The sequence below is a fragment of the Boleophthalmus pectinirostris genome, unplaced genomic scaffold, assembly GCF_026225935.1.
Source record: "Boleophthalmus pectinirostris isolate CB_2022bp ecotype Guang Dong unplaced genomic scaffold, ASM2622593v1 HiC_scaffold_22, whole genome shotgun sequence".
In the NCBI taxonomy this organism is placed as follows: domain Eukaryota; kingdom Metazoa; phylum Chordata; class Actinopteri; order Gobiiformes; family Gobiidae; genus Boleophthalmus; species Boleophthalmus pectinirostris.
In genome coordinates, this window is record NW_026571190.1 from 887,533 (window position 1) to 904,156 (window position 16,624).

General features: G+C 44.1%; 4 protein-coding genes across 5 annotated transcripts; 2 read left to right on the forward strand and 2 right to left on the reverse strand.

The window, feature by feature from the left end:
- Window positions 1-113: 113 nt before the first annotated feature.
- Window positions 114-4,080, reverse strand: rps19bp1 (ribosomal protein S19 binding protein 1). Of its 2 annotated transcripts, none has more exons than XM_020922160.2 (5): window positions 3,947-4,080; window positions 3,744-3,827; window positions 3,440-3,565; window positions 2,759-2,856; window positions 114-1,295 (listed from the first exon to the last, which is right to left on the reverse strand). In XM_020922160.2, exons 2-5 carry the CDS (start codon window positions 3,814-3,816, stop codon window positions 1,149-1,151), a joined length of 444 nt encoding a protein of 147 aa, XP_020777819.2. In that variant the 5' UTR covers window positions 3,817-3,827; window positions 3,947-4,080; the 3' UTR covers window positions 114-1,148. The 2 variants fall into 2 exon arrangements, with proteins under 2 accessions (XP_020777819.2, XP_020777821.1); XM_020922162.2 differs by having other exon boundaries at window positions 3,762-3,827; window positions 3,947-4,079.
- A 694-nt stretch (window positions 4,081-4,774) lies between these two features.
- atf4a (activating transcription factor 4a) lies at window positions 4,775-7,113 on the forward strand. Its single transcript, XM_020922152.2, has 4 exons — window positions 4,775-4,998; window positions 5,819-5,980; window positions 6,056-6,268; window positions 6,356-7,113. The coding sequence occupies exons 2-4, from the start codon at window positions 5,932-5,934 to the stop codon at window positions 6,964-6,966; spliced, it is 873 nt and encodes a 290-aa protein (XP_020777811.1). The 5' UTR covers window positions 4,775-4,998; window positions 5,819-5,931; the 3' UTR covers window positions 6,967-7,113.
- A 508-nt stretch (window positions 7,114-7,621) lies between these two features.
- On the forward strand, window positions 7,622-12,642 carry LOC110157775 (uncharacterized). Its single transcript, XM_020922151.2, has 3 exons — window positions 7,622-7,857; window positions 9,951-10,215; window positions 10,465-12,642. The coding sequence occupies exons 1-3, from the start codon at window positions 7,763-7,765 to the stop codon at window positions 11,125-11,127; spliced, it is 1,023 nt and encodes a 340-aa protein (XP_020777810.2). The 5' UTR covers window positions 7,622-7,762; the 3' UTR covers window positions 11,128-12,642.
- A 287-nt stretch (window positions 12,643-12,929) lies between these two features.
- Window positions 12,930-16,611, reverse strand: LOC110157759 (hydroxycarboxylic acid receptor 2-like). Its single transcript, XM_055158078.1, has 3 exons — window positions 16,141-16,611; window positions 15,645-16,017; window positions 12,930-15,492 (listed from the first exon to the last, which is right to left on the reverse strand). The coding sequence occupies exons 2-3, from the start codon at window positions 15,996-15,998 to the stop codon at window positions 14,965-14,967; spliced, it is 882 nt and encodes a 293-aa protein (XP_055014053.1). The 5' UTR covers window positions 15,999-16,017; window positions 16,141-16,611; the 3' UTR covers window positions 12,930-14,964.
- Between the last annotated feature and the right edge of the window lie 13 nt (window positions 16,612-16,624).

Sequence of the window (16,624 nt, forward strand, 5' to 3'; positions counted from 1 at the left end):
GTTATATATTTAGAAATTGAATATCCCGAAGGATGGAACAGGTTCAAATGTGTTCTGTAGCTGCACTAGGCTTTAAGACTGCAAAAGGTTACAGTATAAAAATATACAACTAATACAAATAAAATCTATCATTTTATTGTTTTTCCAAATGGCAAAAAATACATTTTAGAAGGCGTCACCTGAGTCTCTTATTTGTGTTACCAGTTTCAAGGCTGAAATTCAGTGTGTTTAAACCTAAAACACCTCACTCTGATCTGAACGGTCTGTCCCTAAACCCAGTACCTGCACCTGTCATGAGTCAGTGCTAGTGCAGCCTCTGCAGCTCAGGGAGGGAATTCAGGAGATTCTGAGTTTTTACATGAGGCCTGACCATAAACTGAGAATGAGACACACTTGGATGTGGCTCTATCTGCAGGTGAAGCTCTGGTAACAAAGGTTTATTGTTGATAGTAGATAGTTCCTTAAAAACTAAACTATATTAGCACAGGCTACATATAGTTCCTTAAATATTCCAAACCGCCATGACAAACATTTGTTTCTGTGTTACACAACAATACATTCATAAAGATGCACTTTGTAACTTCTCTCGTGGAGGGTACACCTGCCGTCTCCATAGAGATGCTGGTGCCTTTTCTGGACTTCTCTTTCATTTATCTTTCCAATTACAGATGTTTTATACAGGTCACCTCTCCACAGATCTTACTTGGTAACTTAAACTTATGCCATCTTTTGGAGATAATAAGACTAATGCCATACTGAGAAACATTAAAGCAATAACATTAACATGTAATCAATCATGTGACAGAGCCTCGAGCAGAAAGTTACATAGTGCACCTTTAAAGGAGCCGCATGTAGACTCCTTTAAAGGAGTCGTATGTCGTCTCATTCAAAGGAGCCATATGTAGCCTTTGCTCTGATGTGAGTTACGAGTTGCCTTAACCTGCAGGTAAAGGACACGGTCCTTTTATGTTTAAACCAACTGGATTTCAGCACATGCCTGTAGGTCAGACAGGTTCTTCTTCATGCAGGTCCTGGTCTTTCACAGTCCACAGACCTTCTGCACAAATGCTGCCATAGAACAGGAGGGAAGTCTGCGACTGAAGAGGACTACATATGTCCCACATTGTGCCCCCTACAGCTGTTCAGGGTCACTGCTCCTCCACAGTCCTCCCAAAGTACTCCTTCTGGAACTGCTGAAACTCCTCCTCAGTGAAGACGCTCTTGGGCTCCTGGGGCCTCTGTGCAGGGGCCCCCACACTGTTCTTGGACTGCCTTCCTGAATTCTGCCGGATAATCTGCCAGAGACAAAACAATACTTTATAGTTCTACACAATCAGGTTGAAGCTGACATTTGTAAACATGATGCCTGTCCTGAACATATCCTGTATACAGTACATGGACAAATATCAGCTCCATCCATGCTGGCACCAATTCACTTTCTCTTGAAAAAACATTACCCCTCCCTCTGCAAATGTGTCTAAACTTTTGACTGGTAGTGTATTTCTGGTCTGTGATTCATTGTACAGTCTGGTCCGGCAATGCTTACATCTCAACCAAGTCATTTCTGATATGTCACTGGTCACAAGACTGAGGGTATCTTTTGTGCTAAATTGTATCTTTGAGTGTCATGAAAAGTGCTGCACAAGTGTTGTTATAATTATCATCCCTCAGCACCCCATTATCATTATCATTGTTATTATTGTTGATAAGAATAATAATATCATTATACAACTGGGGAGCTCAATGGCCTGGACTCACCTGCTCCGTCATGTGTGAGGTGCTCTCATGTTCACAAAGTTAAATGCACTTCGGAGACAGGTCCCAGTAGGACAGTAAAGCTGCACTTTTGAGACCCAAACAGATCCCAGCAGGAGAGTAAAGCTTCGGAGAGGGCCAAAATTAACACCAGACACTGTGCTGACTGAACACGGATTAACAATCCACATGAGGTCTGCCCAATTCACTGATCACCTACTACAGTTTACTCCAGAGAGTCCAACTCTTACTACTTTGGTTCAAATGTGTTTTAACTTTTTCAATGTACACTACCAGTCAAAGGTTTGGACACACACCCTTTTGTTTTTTTTTTGTCTTTATGTTTACAAGTTTCCACATTTTATACAGATGGCATCAAATATATGAAGCAAGATACTTGGAAATATGTTGCAAAGAAACAAAGTTAATAACTAAACTAAATATTTGTATACGTTATATTCAAATTCTCAATCAAAGCAGCCGTCCTTTGCTTTGTTGACAGTGCTGTAAACCCTTGGCCTTCTCTCAGTCAGCTTCATGATGAAGACTCCTGAAATGGTTTTCACTTCTCAGCTGTGTCCTATTTGGGAAATGCCAAGAGTGCAAAGCAGTGATCAAAGCAAATGATGGTGATTTTAAAAATCTAAAACAAGGTTGGATTTATTTTAAGTGTATTTCTTGTTTACTATATCCCATATGCGCTCATTTGTAGTTTTGATGCTTTCAGTGAGAATCTACAGTGTAAATAATCATGAATATAAAGTAGAAACACTTTTGATACTACATAAGATCACCTACTCTCTTTTGGAACAAACTACCCACCCTTTCTGAGTTTACTACACACTTTTCGCATTTAAGCTGTTTTAGCTCATGTCAGCAATAGGATTTTGTTTATCTACATGTTAGTGTGATTCTATGTTTTTGGTAGAAAACTTGAATCTTTCATTTGATGTAACACAATAATACTCCCTCAGAGAGTGTGTGTGAGGAGGGGAGGTTGTACCTTTGCAGTCTGGTCTTCAGAGCCAGAGCTGCCACTGTGTAGGAAGTACTGAAGAGTCACTGCGGTGTGCTCTTTCTGCTGCCCCCTGCTGGCCTCCTCTGTGCACAGAGTACATACATCACATTATACTTGTCCAGCAGCTGCCCTTGGGCAAAACACTTCAGCCACACTGCCCACACAATGACAGACAATGCTAACACTAACAAAGGTGTCCATGGGCGGACGTCTTATTAAAGAGCATGATGCAAAATTGACTTGTGGAGCATTCTACTATTGTTCTCTCATCAAAACCTTACGGTTAGCAGTACAAGGCTCCGCCCACAAATTACCCACTCTCACACAGGACAATTCTCCATAAATATACAAAAGCATGATACAAAACTATACACTACAACTTGACAAATCTGAAGCAATTTATAGTAGTTTGATTACCCACATGTATGGCACTTGTGTTGTGAAAGTGCTCTGAAGGGGGAGCGATAAAGGGAGGGTGGTGGCGAGCACCAAAAACTAATCTGAAACCAATTACACATTTTAATATATGGCTTTTGGCCCAAATATACCATTTTCTGAAAAATAAAAGGTAACATGGTAATCTATATGATATGTGTGATAGATAACACTCCATAGAAGTAAACAAAACAAAAAACTCCTGAACAAGCCTGAATCAGAGGGACGTACCCAGAGCGCTCCTCATCTTGCGCCCTTTGGCTGAGCCTCTGTGGTGGCCAGGAGGGGGCACTCTGGAGGACCTCTTGGACCCGCTGGCCTTCTGTTTGGTCTTCTTCTTTTTCCCATCTGGTCCATCTGAAACAGACAGCCACATTGAGGAAGAGGGGAACCGAGGAGGAGACACCATGAGGAGAGAGGAGACACAAAGAGGAGAAAGGAGACACAGTGAGGAGAGAGGAGACACTGCAAGGAGATAGAGGAGACAGGGCGAGGAGAGGGCAGGAAAGGACAGAGAGCCACTTTGTCTCCTCACTGTGTGGCGCCTCAGTACCGGAGACATCTGCGCTGAGCAGCTCCAGACCTCTCCTGACCAGCGCCGCAGACATCGCGTCTTCGTCTGTACAAATACAGAGAGATGTGATTGTGGATTAGCCAGACAACCAAATAGCGGCGGCTCAGATCACACCAGGCCACACCAGATCACACCATGCCACACCAGATCACACCATGCCATACCAGATCAGACCAGATCAGACTGCTGCCGAACCAGAACATGTGCACGTGTGAGCCGTGGTGTGAACCTGTGCTCGCCACAGAAACATCAACATCCGCCTGTCTTCCTGCTCAGGTGCTGAGTCGCAGTGGTGCTGCCCCCTGCTGGTAGACCGAGAGTCCTACAGCACTCGTGGCCACGCCCAATGAGATATAAATAAGGAACTAGAGATCGTCGCCATGGTAATGTGTAATCTATATTAAAGACTGCCCATTTGCAGCAAACATGTTGTGAGTGGCGTGAACTAAATAAACAGAATAATTTTTACTGGTTGAGTCCATAGGCTGCTTATATATTTTTTTAAACAGCCTAAGATTCACGAACACACTTTAATTCTGCATAAAATATAGACCAGTGCAGTGTTCTTAGGTGAATATTCATATTCATAGTTCAGAGAATACATGAGTAGTACAATCCTGCATTATTAGGACACAATACATTGTACACATTGTATTTCCATTTAAACACTTAAATCAATGAAACTCCTGACCCTGTATTTACATTATTTTTAATTAGAATTTTGCTCTTGTTCCACTCACAAGATGGCCGCTGCCTCCATCAATCAATAACATGGATCTATAATAAAAACTTTTATATATATTTTAGTAGTAGTTTTATAGTTCAATGATCTATAACTGAACCAGTCTATCTTTGACCACTATAATAATACATGTTTTTATTAAAGATCCATGTTTATGAGCTGAAGCCACGCCTTATCTAGACCCGTGGAAGGATGTGCCTCTGTCCGTGGAAGGATACAGTGGTGGTACGGCACTTTATAAACAGTCCCGGGCACACGCGCACTCTGTCTCCTGTGTTACTGTCCTCTTTTGTTTTCTGTCCGCCCTGTCCCTCTGACCCCGCGCCCAGCGCCCTCTGCGCTCTGTCCGCTGTCACTTTTGTTTCAGGCCTCCCATAAAAACACTGGAAAATGGCGGTGTAACGGCAGGTTCGGCAGCGGCAACATTCTGGCAGTGCATCGGCAAAGGGCGCTGGCATTTTTTGGCAATATGGCGTAAGTATTAATCAATTTTCTACTTGATCTGTGTCGACTGTGGAACCGCTTTAAAGTGACTGCTTTATGGCTGGGGACATGCTTTTGAAGGCTCATATTTAAAAAGGCAGTAGGTTTTCTCAAACCACTACTAAGTAGCTTTAGGTGTCTTACTGTAGCAACCTTGTCAGTACGTCCCATTTCTTTGCCAAAATAATTTAAGTTGCAAGAAATGCGCATGTAGATGTTTCTGAACGACTCTCAGTAGTATGAATAAGGACAAATAAAGACTTGTATTTGGACAACGTGGCGTGTCCAAGATGGCGTGTAAAGCGCCTCGCCAGTGTCTGTTCAGGCAAAATGGCGGTCAGGCGGATCCCCAGTCTAGAGAATGACCATATTAGGAAACAAGAGCCACGGTGGAGGCGTGGTTTCCTTGTTGTATTTATAATTGTCCTGTGCGTGTCTCGTGCCTCAGATGAGTTTGACCTGGCCAAACTGTCCAATGAGCTCGTCCACAGGCATGTCAATACTGCCACGATGATCACGTGACCAGGGATCTAGTTAAACGTGCCTAAAACTTGCACCACCAGCTCTAGTTGGTGTTTTCAGGCTGTGAAGAGGCACACCCAGCACATGAGGAGAACATGCAGAACAACTGCTCTGGCAGCTCTGTGCTCCAGGCCAGCACAGGGTTTGAGCCTCTAATCAGACTCCAGGTTCTAGCCATGATCAGAGACTCGCTGGACCTAATGGGGCAGGACTCACCCCAGTTGTACCCCGGGCGTCTCTGTCTGAACTTTGACTTGATGGTTGATGCTGACATGAGTCTCTGTTGCAGGTTGTTGTGGGCTTCCCCCCAGTGCTTTGCTGCTTGGGACAGCAGTGTGTCACTTACCTCACCTGAGTCAAATCTTGTGTTATCACTAAGTCCTTCACTGAAGCGGAGCAGCCATGATGCTTTCAGAGCTGGACCTGGAGGACGTGGAGGCCCTGCACTCAGGTGGGTGTCTCCTGCACACCTTTTAGCATGTTAGCATGTTAGCTTCTAGCTGCTGACCTGTGTGTTTTCTCTTAGGGTCCTTGTTTCTGACGGCTGACACTTTGGGGCCCCTTCTGGACCATTGTGGTGAAGCTCTGTTTGGCCTGTCTTCTCTGGAGGAGCCCCTCTCACCCACCTCTCCTGTGCACTCTCATCATGCACCTCTCCCTGAAGCCAAAGCCTCAGACATGATGCTGCCATGGCTTGGAGCCAGTGACCTGCTGGACATGGAGTGTCCTCAGGAGGAAGGTGAGCTCTGTCGTTTATCTCTTACATTTATGGAAGGTCTTCTTCCTTGCCTTTTCTCTGTAACTAAACTGTCTGTTTGTTTCACAGACGATGCTTTGCTGGCTATGGAGTGGGTGTCTGAGAAGCTGGAGCTGGGTGAGCTCGACCTAGACTCTCTGCTGGACTCGTCTGACGACTGTACTGACTCTCCTGATCCTGTGCCGGCCCCCTGCCCTCAGCCTGCTTTCACCCCCAAATTGACGCCTGAGAGCCAAGAGGGTTCAGTGAAGAGCGAGCCCCTAAGCCCAGAGCTGGGCAGTGAGGTGGACCTGGCAGAGGTGCCCAGTCGCTCTCACAGTGACAGTGACAGCGACTCGGGCATTGAATCGTCCCCTCCTCACACCCCCCAGAGCTGCAGGAGCAAACCCTACAGTCGCCCACAGTCCGACACAAAGCCTTCGCGCCCGCTCAAGCCCGTCAAGACCGTGGAGAAGAAGCTCAAGAAGATGGAGCAGAACAAGACGGCGGCCACACGTTACCGCCAGAAGAAGAGAGTGGAGCAGGAGGAGCTGAATGCAGAGCGCCTCCTCCTGGAGCAGAAGAACCAGGAGCTGTCAGAAAAAGCCCAGGCCCTCAGCAAGGAGATTCAATACCTTAAAGACCTGATGGAGGAGGTACGGCGCCACCACCAGAGCAAGACCAGAACAACGGCCAAGTGAGACGCATTGTCCAGATGGGCCCGAGCCCCACGTGTGTACATAGACCTGTGCTGGTGCTTTTCTTTACTGGATGTTAGTTCAATGCTACTTTAGCTTGTATAAACGCTTTGCTCTTCTGATTCAATAAATGTTTATTCTCCTGTTGAACTCTGTTCTCTCCTCATTTATTACTTTTTTCCAATAAAGGTTTATCTATCATTCTGTAAAGGCCATCTTGGACAGGGGTTCACGAAATGCTCTGTTGACAACACAGGGTGAAAAATGTATAAAACTCTTAAGTAGTCTTTAATATTCATGATTGCGGTTATAAAACATAAATAAGGTGTTAGTTTGTCAAAGTTAGACTGTAAAAAAGTAAAACATGCCAGTATAGATTTACCTCTGAGACCTGGTACCAAACAGCTTGTGGCTGTCCCTACAGTAAAATCAGAATGACCGTAAATAAACCTGTGAGTAGTCATGCATAGTTTTTTTGGGTAGTTTGTAATTTTGAGTATGATTATAGGTCTGCCCTGCAGATTGAACCCCGATGTCTGTATGTCCTGCATGCAGCCTGATTCTATGAGCCTATGAAACAGGCAAAACTATGAAGGTTAACGTTCAGTGAAGATGTAGGCCTGCTTCAGCTCGACAGGAGTAGACTGACACGTCGGTCTGTCGCAGCTAAGCGCTTAGTCTAATTTGATTATGAACTTGTCAGCCTCGGTAGTTGGACGCTCCTGTCCAACAGGCGGCAGTGCTGCAGCGCAGTGCTGCGCTCTGGTAGCCGTGCCGGCAAGAGGAGAACACTTCCTCCATGCTTTTACGCACAGTCAAGACTTTAAACAGAACAATTCCAGCTATCTGCTTTCCCTTCCGCAGGACGGTCCCGGAAGTCTGTGACACGCGCAGGTAAAGTAGAATTATACAGATCCATCGTTTGGACTCGGGGCTGTGGTGGCGAACCGCACACTGCAATACTGTGCAACACTGTGCAACAGTGTAGTCCCGTGTCATCAGCTGCACGCAAGTCACGAGTGACTGCAAAGAGAAGTTGCAATGCTCAGAGATAATACATAACATATTTTATATATAAATAATACATAACACACATATATACATAAGACATCAGCAATGAGTACACTAGACTCAAACACAACCCTTTCAATTCGGCCTGTCAAAAATATAAAATTTAAACTGAAAATTGTCTTTTTAACTTTTTTTTTTAAACTACATTTACCTTCTGGGACACCAAGGAATTGTAACAACAACATGTGATCTTCACTTCTGCAAAATTTGGAGAGATAAAACAAAATACGTACCTTTGACAGTGTTTTTAGTAGGAAAAAGTCCAGGTGTACATGTACATAGTGCAATATGAGAGTACCTCAGACTGTGGTCATTATTTACATGCCTGATTTAGCCAAAACATAGAGTTTTAAGTTTGGAGAAAACTTTTAATGGAAAAACAGCAAAGAAGAATTTTTTTTTTTTTTTACTATTATTGTAATTCGATGTTTTGCCTATTCTGGCAGCACTTTTTGCCTTCTGGATTAGTTATAGTTGGGGATAAACAAACACATATAGTATTGATGGATGCAGGTGATTTTATGTTTTACATTGATATATAACTTTCAGATGTACACATACATTTTTTTTGCGAAAGCTTAGTTTAAAAGTCTATTATTAAACAATGTAGTTAGGTTGTGACATTTGGGGACATATTTGCTCTTTAATTGAGCTGTGTTCATTTAATCTGATAATGAGTGATCTGGCTGTTCTGCTGAGTTTCCTTTGATTACAGAGATATATGGCATGTGTTGGTAGGATCTAGGCCCGTGGGGGGGCCTGTAGAGCTTAAGGGCGACAAAAAGTGCACACCACAAATGAGGAGAATCTTATGAGATTTTAAATCTCCAATTGTAAAGACTGCAGCGGAATATGTCTGTGAACCACTGGATACAAAGTTGTGAGCCATGTCCTGTCTACAGTAAAATCACTCCCTTTGAGACTCTTAAGTGTTCAAAGATCAGAGCTCTGCAGTTTAAATGCAAGAGAAAACTGTGTTATAATTATTTGTGAAATATGGTGCAATACTTCAGATATATGATTGTTAATGTGATAAAGTACACAGGAAGTAGAGTCACTATCAAAGTTTCCTCACATCCAACACTGTGTGGTGTAAACAGACACATGTGAAGAACTACTCTCACATTTTTACTTTAAAAGAACGCCTCAAAGTGAATTAACAGCTCTGTTTTGTGGACTGGGTGTCATTATTTACGGAGGACAAATTCTATGGATAATATGGATGAAATGCTGCAGTTTATATTTACAACTTTACAAGAGATGAGTAATAATTATTTTTGATATTTAGTTTGTATCTTGTGTCTCTGTGTCCATCACTCAGTCTGCCCTGACGCTCTGTTTTATTGACTATTGCCGTGGTGACGTTTATGACAGAGCAGCTCAGAGTCACACTGACACCACACACGAGGAGCACAGCGGCTTCAAAATTGCACAAGAAGATACAAAGTTGGGTTACGCCTCCCTGCACTTGGGGAGAAGCAAATCACAGAGTAAATTGGGCAAATTCTCCCGTAATGTGTGGTGGCCTTTAGACGTCTGGGCTACAGTTACGCTGAGAGAGCAGGTCTATATTTGAATTGATTAAGTGGTCTATTTTTGGTTTTGTCCTGAGCATTTTTCTTTCTTTACAAAGTTTTAGTAAGTTCCATAGACCCATGAGGTGCCCAAATACCAGGCTTTTCTCCACTTCAGCCATTCTAAGTAGGCCAAATTATGCCTTGGACTTGAGCTGCATTCACACTCCTGGATTGGGCCTGGTTTAATTCCGGTTAGTCCCAGTTTAGGACAGACATTTGCTGTGGTGTGTGTGCAAGTGCCAGTGCAGCCTCCTCTCCACAGTCCCTGTACTGTCTACTTCACTCTGTATGTGTTCAGTCAAGTGAGAACAGGTTCATTTTGCTCTCTTGTTATTTCAGCATGAGTTCCTCGGGCCCCCATCATGTGGTGTGGAGCTCCGAGGGGACCGTTGCGTACCTGAGCACGCGGCCCTGGACCCCTGGCACTGTGGTGGTGGAGGCCAGCCCAAGTGGAGCAGAGGGGAGCAGTGTGTTTGAGCTGCCAGAGGAGGTGTACCTGTCCCTGCTCCTGGGGGCCCGAGCAGTGTCCCTGCTCTTGTGTGAGAGGCTGGGGGTCCACAGGTGTGCGCTGGTGTCCAGGCCTCAGCCACACCGCCCTCCACAGGTAAGGGGACGAATGGATTTAAATAGTAACGTTGTTCTGATGACTGGCTGCTTGTCTCCATGGAGATGCTGCAGAGTCTTACATTAAGTGTGTCCAGTACAGCGCGTCACAGGTGTTTTTATTGTTCAAAAATGCTGTGAGCTGGATCACAACGCAGGAACATGGAGACCAGCAGATGGAATACACTTTAATTTTCTTGTAGTGCGTGTAGTGGATTTGACCTTTACATTGTGTCTGTTCTTTTCTCAGGTCCAGGTGCTGCCTCTCCATGGTCTGGACACAGAGTGGCGCCCCCACCTGGCTGCAGATGAGGAGTTCAACCCCACTGACCCTGGGTATTGCACGTCCAAGAGCGCCCCTCGCTGGAGCGAGGATCGGCTGACTGAGCTCCAGGGCCAGATCAGGGCCATGCTGCCAGACCCTCTCTCCCCTCCAGACTTCACCTTCCTGGGGGAGGATCCCACTCACTCCGGCCTCTTCTCCAGGATCGTGCGGGGAGAGGAGCTCCAGTGGAGAGTGTGGGAGGACCCTGGGCATGTGGCCTTCCTCACCCCCTTCCCCAACACTCCCGGGCTGACGGTGGTGGTCCCGCGGAGACCCCTGCCCTCAGACATCTTTAGCCTGGAGGAGCAGGATTACGTGTCCCTGGTGAAGGCTGCTCGAAGCGTAGCTCTGCTGCTGCTCAAGAGCCTGGCTGCCTCTGCCGTGGGGATGATCTTTGAGGGTTTTGAGATCGACTATGCTCATGCCAAACTGATGCCGCTCTTTTCATCATGTCCGTCCAGAGGGGGGCAGGATGGGGCTAGAGCAGCCCCCTTCTACAGCACATATCCTGGGTTTGTGAGCTCTGAGGACGGCCCTGAGGCCAGCACACACAGCCTCAAAGAGCTCCATGCTCAGATCACCTCTTAGACACTTGTCATTGATTCTTATTGTACTGGATCATTCTGGAGCTGTCCCTGCGCCTGTTTATTCATGTCCATTGAACTGCCACAGAGCATGTGGATATTTAATTGACATTTTATTGATTTTTGTTTAATCGGATTTTATGGTGACATTTTTTATGATTCCACAATTGTGTAACAAAGATTACATGGTATTTGATTCCACTTGTCATTACTTTTATTTGGGCTCATGCATTTTGGTTGAGTAGTGCCCTCTTGTGATGACCGGTAGTGAAAAGAGCCCCTAGTGCTGTGAGCATGTTGCCAGTTCATGGGAGACGGGCAGGAGATGGGTCACTGACTTCAGCTCTGTTGTTAAACATCATGTATTTCTGTATAATTATACATTATATACTGCCCAACTGTACACTTTATTTATGTCATTTGGGACATTTAAGAGTTAATATTTTGTACACTGGATACGTTATTACAGAGTAATGCACTGTTACTTGCTCTCCTTGTAGAGCTGCTCACCGTGTTGAGCTGAGATATCATGACAATGACAGTCAAAGACAAACACAAATGAGTTATACCTGCGACCAAGCTGAACTTTTGCATAGCCAAGTTAAGTGCGGTTACCATTGTAAAGAAAAAAAAAGAAAACAAAGCTAATGTTATATGATTTATATTAAAAAGAAAACCTTTTCCATATAGTTTTCTCTTGCTGGCTGCACCTGTGTCTCCACCTCCCTCCTGAAGCTGAATCTTAGTCTGCATCTTTTACTTTTAGTTAACATAATATTACACTGCCCCAAATATTAAAGGAACGCTTTGAAAACACATCAGATCTCAATGTGAAAAAAATAAAATCAGATATCTCTACAAATATGGACAGGGCAATGTCTTAAGAGCAAAAGGATGCCACCTCTTTTAATGGAAATAAAATGCAAATAAAATAAATGTAAATCAAAGTGAAATAATGATGTGGCAGGCTAGTCCATTTTCAAAAGAAACAGAAAACGCACACTAAAATTCTTGTAGAGGTCCAAATGCAAGGAGCAGCCAGACAAGGGTGAAAAAATGCATAGCACACTCGGTTGGCTGATGTCCACAAGCTTTTTTATTAACAAAATAATGTTTTGGCAAAAAAAAAAACTTCATCAGATATTTTTCTTGCTTTGGACCAGAGCACACTAAATGGTTGTCCGCCCAGGTGCTCATATACTCCTTCAATGAATGAGAGGTCCCAAAGTGAGGTCACCCAGTGAGTTCAGCTCTACAACAAGAAACAACAGTTCAGATATTTACATAAAAAACATTCTATAAAATACAGAAATAGTATATCACAAAAAAACATCTTAGATCAGACTCCACATTCAGTCTGTGAGGAGCGAGAGTCTTAAGTTGGTGAATCCAGAAGTTTTTTTGACAGGAGCATTTCTAGATTCCCACCTCTAGGGGGCAGCTCCACATGTTCATTACCAATATATCTTAAGGAAGAGACAGGATGGTTAAAATCATTAAAATGAGGTGCCACAGGATAGTTCATGTTTTTACATCTGATTGTACTCTTATGCTCTGCAATACATGCATACATGTTTTTAAAGTCCTGCTTGTTTTACCCACAGAGGCTTTACCACAGGGGCAGGAGATCATATAAATCACAGACTTGGTGTTACAGGATATAATTCCTTTGATCAGTATTTCTTGTCCAGTGTGAGGAGCTTAAAACTGTTGCAGCGATATGTGTAGTTACACTGACTGCACCCACCACAGCGGCGATTTCCATCAGTAATAGGAGTCAGTATGGTTTGGTATGATGGGGTCTGATTTGGAGGAAGATAGGAGTGCACAAGCCTATCTCCAAGGTTCCTTCCTCTTTTATACACCACTAGGGGGTGCTCTTTAAAAGCCACACCCAATGAAGGGTCAGTTTGTGGTATATGCCAATGTTTTGTTATGACGTTTTTAAGTTGTTCTGTGGGTTTTGAGTACACAGTAGAAAATATGATCTGCTTATTGACATTTTTTGGAGGGTTGACACTCAGAAAACCTAGGTCTGATTTTCAGATTAAATTAGAAATGAGGAGAATATCTGAAGATCATTTATGAAATGTCAGTTTCTGAAAATACAAAATGAGATTGTGCAGATTTGTCTCTGTACCAGCAGGTCAATATATGCATGTATTTATGACATCAGGTGGTTCATTGGGAATATTTCAGAGTGTTCAGATGAACATGGTGATGTCTGTGTGAGATTCATGAATGGAGACGACAGAACCCTCATGTGTCCTCCTGAACATCCACAGAACCATGTTGGGTCCCATTTCAGAACAGAATCTGTTGTATTAAAGTACCAGAAGTTCAGAGAAGAAGAGCACGAAATTATCTCCTTGACACTGCAGATTATGACAGGATCCAAACATGATTTCTGAAGTTCATTAGTAGTTAGGAACACTTAGTGTGCAAGATACAAATACACATGATCTACATGCAGGTGGCAAAGAGACCAGAATGGGCAGATTTTTCCAGTATGTTGATATTTTCCGCTGAGGTTTTTTTCACACTGAATTTTTCTTCTTCTTCATTCTTGTTAATGTTACTGCCTTCTTGTAATGTTTTTGTGCAAAAATAAAACACATATGGTGATACTGAAAGACATGGTTATAGAACCAGAGACTTTGTGATTTAACAGGCAGGGAGTATTCCAATTGTAATTTTCCTTTTAATCAGTTTCCATGAATACTATCTTAACTTTTGTTGCTTTACTTATACATCATGAAAAGCTGTTTCTGTGTGAGATAACAAATTATCTTCCGTCAAATAAAAACAGAATAAATAATGCAAACAAACATTTTTTCAAAATTTTATATGAAGTTAATAGTTGAATTTTCTCAAATGATTAATGACACTTTTCCAAACAATGTACCACAAATAATCTCCAATTGTTTTCCCTTATAACAAGCAAATAATTATAGTTTAAGTCTATTAAAGGTAATTGAACCTTTCTGCAGGTGGAAAAGTGCCTAAGCTCCACCAAAAATGACCCGTGAGAACGCGTTTTCAAAAATCCCTTTTGAAATGAAAGAAGTTAATAGTAGATGTTTTTATTACTTTAAACTAATCAGAATATGCCAAAGTTTCTCTGGTAAAAATTTGATCAACATCTAATTGTGCCACATGGGGAACCAAGGGTCCAAAGAAGGGGCCAAAAAGATCACATTTGGTCTGTGATTGGTCAGATTTGGGACTCTACACCATCCACATGAAAGCTCAGAAAAGTGTGAGATTTGTGTCAGAAATGGTCATTCTCTCAAATATTCAGGTTCAGCAGTTAGTTTGTAAATATCTGACTGGAGTCAATAGATCTTGGACCTCAAAAATTGAAAAAAAAAATGAGCAGCAACCAAATGTGAGATTTTGGGGGGCCATAGATTTCTGACTTTTTTTTTTTCTCATATTGAGATTTGATGTTTTTTCAAAGTGTTCCATTAATTTTTTGGTGGGGGGTAGTGTATTATATACCTGTACATTTTAAGAACAAAAACAGTTTCCAAACTGCTGCACATAGTCAAATCAAATCAACAAAATTTTAAGATATAAACAGTCATAAATCATTCAAATCAGTAGACTCAAAACAACAGAGGACCACATAACTCTCGCTGTGGGTAACCAGAAAGTAAAAGTGGAGTGCTTAAGTTAAGGTACACTTTATTGGAAATTTGTCCTATGCATTTGACCCATTCTTCAACACCACTGGGGCATCCTGTCTGGAGCAGTGAGAGCTGCAGTACCGCGACAGGGAACCCCATGATCTTGGGCCAGAGCACAGAGCAGGCCCTGAGCCCTGGATTGAAGTCAGGTCTTAGACTGTAGGGGGGCCGTCAGGGCCCTTAGGTTGTTGCCCACAGCAGCCACCACCTTCCATCTTGGTGATGTAGACAAGCGGCTCGATGCTGCTGCTCAGGTCCATGATGAGGTAGACACTCAGGACGATCTTACAGTGGTACTCGATGAAGCTATAGCGTGAGGAGAAGGGCATGAGGGCCACGGGGGGCAGGTAGTTGACCACGATAATGGCCAGGATGATGATGACCATGCGGAAAGCCCTCTTCTTCACAGGGTGCATCTCCTCCTTCCCTGCCACCGAGCGTCGCAGCACCCAGATGATGGACATGTTGGAGAAGAGCATGACTGCGAAGGCTAACAGAATGATGGCAGTGAACAGCTCAAACTGAACCAGGAAGTTATAGACCAGACTCTTGGCCAGGCCATAGGCCAGCACCAGCCCCCACACCAGCACAGACACCAGCACACGCAGCTTATTGTCCCGCACACGACTGAACACCACCGGGTGCACCACAGCCATGTACCGGTCCAGGCAGATGCACACCTGCGGAGGAGAGAGGAGACTTCTCAGACTGTGTGCCAAAGCAGAGAGGGGGTCAAATATTAACTAAAGATATAATTTACATATTGACTGGACCGTTATATCTATCTGTTTGTGCAATACTTGCTATTGGAATGATCACAAACTGGACTCACGAGGAAGAGCGGGGCTGAGTCTTTGACCCCATAGGCAAAACGCTGAAAACGCCAGATGCTCCCGTTGCCGAGCAGCAGGCGGTTGACCAGGTCGATGGGCGTCATGAGGCAGAAATAGGCGTCCAGCACAGCCAGGTTTAGGATGAAGATGTCTGAGGTGGACGCATCACTCTTCCTGGACGCAATGTGCCAGATGACTAGAAGATTACAGGGTGTGCCCACCACCAGGTTCAGAACTTTGACGCCGTAGTAAAAGACAAAGGCGAAGGGTTCAGCCGCGCACACCGGATACAAGTACCAGAGCGGGCGCAAGGTGGCATTCACCTGCACATTGCCCACCTCAGAGGAGTTCATCTTTAGAGGAGCCCTGGTGCTTTCAGAGTGAAGAGAGATATCAGAATGATACTACAGGTGGTTACTGCAGTTGCCCTGGGGCAGGGTGACAGACATCTGACTGCCATTTGCAATCACAGACTCTATAGAAACATGGCCTTACCTGGGTCAGTCGCTGCTTCAGTCCTTGGTTCAGTCTGTGTGAAGTGCAGGTTGGTGGGTGTTTTATCTCCTGCTTTGCTTCTCAGATTGGACCATGCCTGGAGCTGCTACATAAACAGATTGTCTCCCATGTGGACAAGCCCTTTCATGTTTTGTCTGCATTCTGAGTCTGTCTGATGCAACAGAGTCAGTGACACAAGGCCCGAGCTGCAGAGTTCATGTAAGATGTTACTGCTGATTACTGCAGAGGGCTCACCACCTGTGTGTGTGTGCGTGTGTGTGTGCACCTGATGAGGACAGGGACTGGAGCACTGCTCCCAGAGGCTGAGTAACTGTGTAGCTCTGAGAGGACCACACAGGATAAGAGCCCGAGATTATATGCTCATCCAGTGTTTTGTATAACAACTGATAACACACGCTGCAACCAAGTCAACAAGTACAGCTGCACTGGCCCAGCCAGCAAAAGGAGACAAATCTCTGTCCTC

Coding starts and splice junctions, on each gene's coding strand:
- LOC110157759 (XM_055158078.1), bottom strand. CDS start 15,998: ATGAACTCCTCTGAGGTGGGCAATGTGCAGGTGAATGCCACCTTGCGC. Junction 15,493..15,644: donor ACTCAGCCCCGCTCTTCCTC/GTGAGTCCAGTT, acceptor TCTCCTCCGCAG/GTGTGCATCTGCCTGGACCG.
- rps19bp1 (XM_020922160.2), bottom strand. CDS start 3,816: ATGTCTGCGGCGCTGGTCAGGAGAGGTCTGGAGCTGCTCAGCGCAGAT. Junction 2,857..3,439: donor CAAGATGAGGAGCGCTCTGG/GTACGTCCCTCT, acceptor CTCTGTGCACAG/AGGAGGCCAGCAGGGGGCAG. Junction 1,296..2,758: donor CTGAAGACCAGACTGCAAAG/GTACAACCTCCC, acceptor TGTCTCTGGCAG/ATTATCCGGCAGAATTCAGG.
- atf4a (XM_020922152.2), top strand. CDS start 5,932: ATGATGCTTTCAGAGCTGGACCTGGAGGACGTGGAGGCCCTGCACTCA. Junction 5,981..6,055: donor CGTGGAGGCCCTGCACTCAG/GTGGGTGTCTCC, acceptor GTTTTCTCTTAG/GGTCCTTGTTTCTGACGGCT. Junction 6,269..6,355: donor GGAGTGTCCTCAGGAGGAAG/GTGAGCTCTGTC, acceptor TTTGTTTCACAG/ACGATGCTTTGCTGGCTATG.
- LOC110157775 (XM_020922151.2), top strand. CDS start 7,763: ATGCTTTTACGCACAGTCAAGACTTTAAACAGAACAATTCCAGCTATC. Junction 7,858..9,950: donor GAAGTCTGTGACACGCGCAG/GTAAAGTAGAAT, acceptor TTGTTATTTCAG/CATGAGTTCCTCGGGCCCCC. Junction 10,216..10,464: donor AGCCACACCGCCCTCCACAG/GTAAGGGGACGA, acceptor TTCTTTTCTCAG/GTCCAGGTGCTGCCTCTCCA.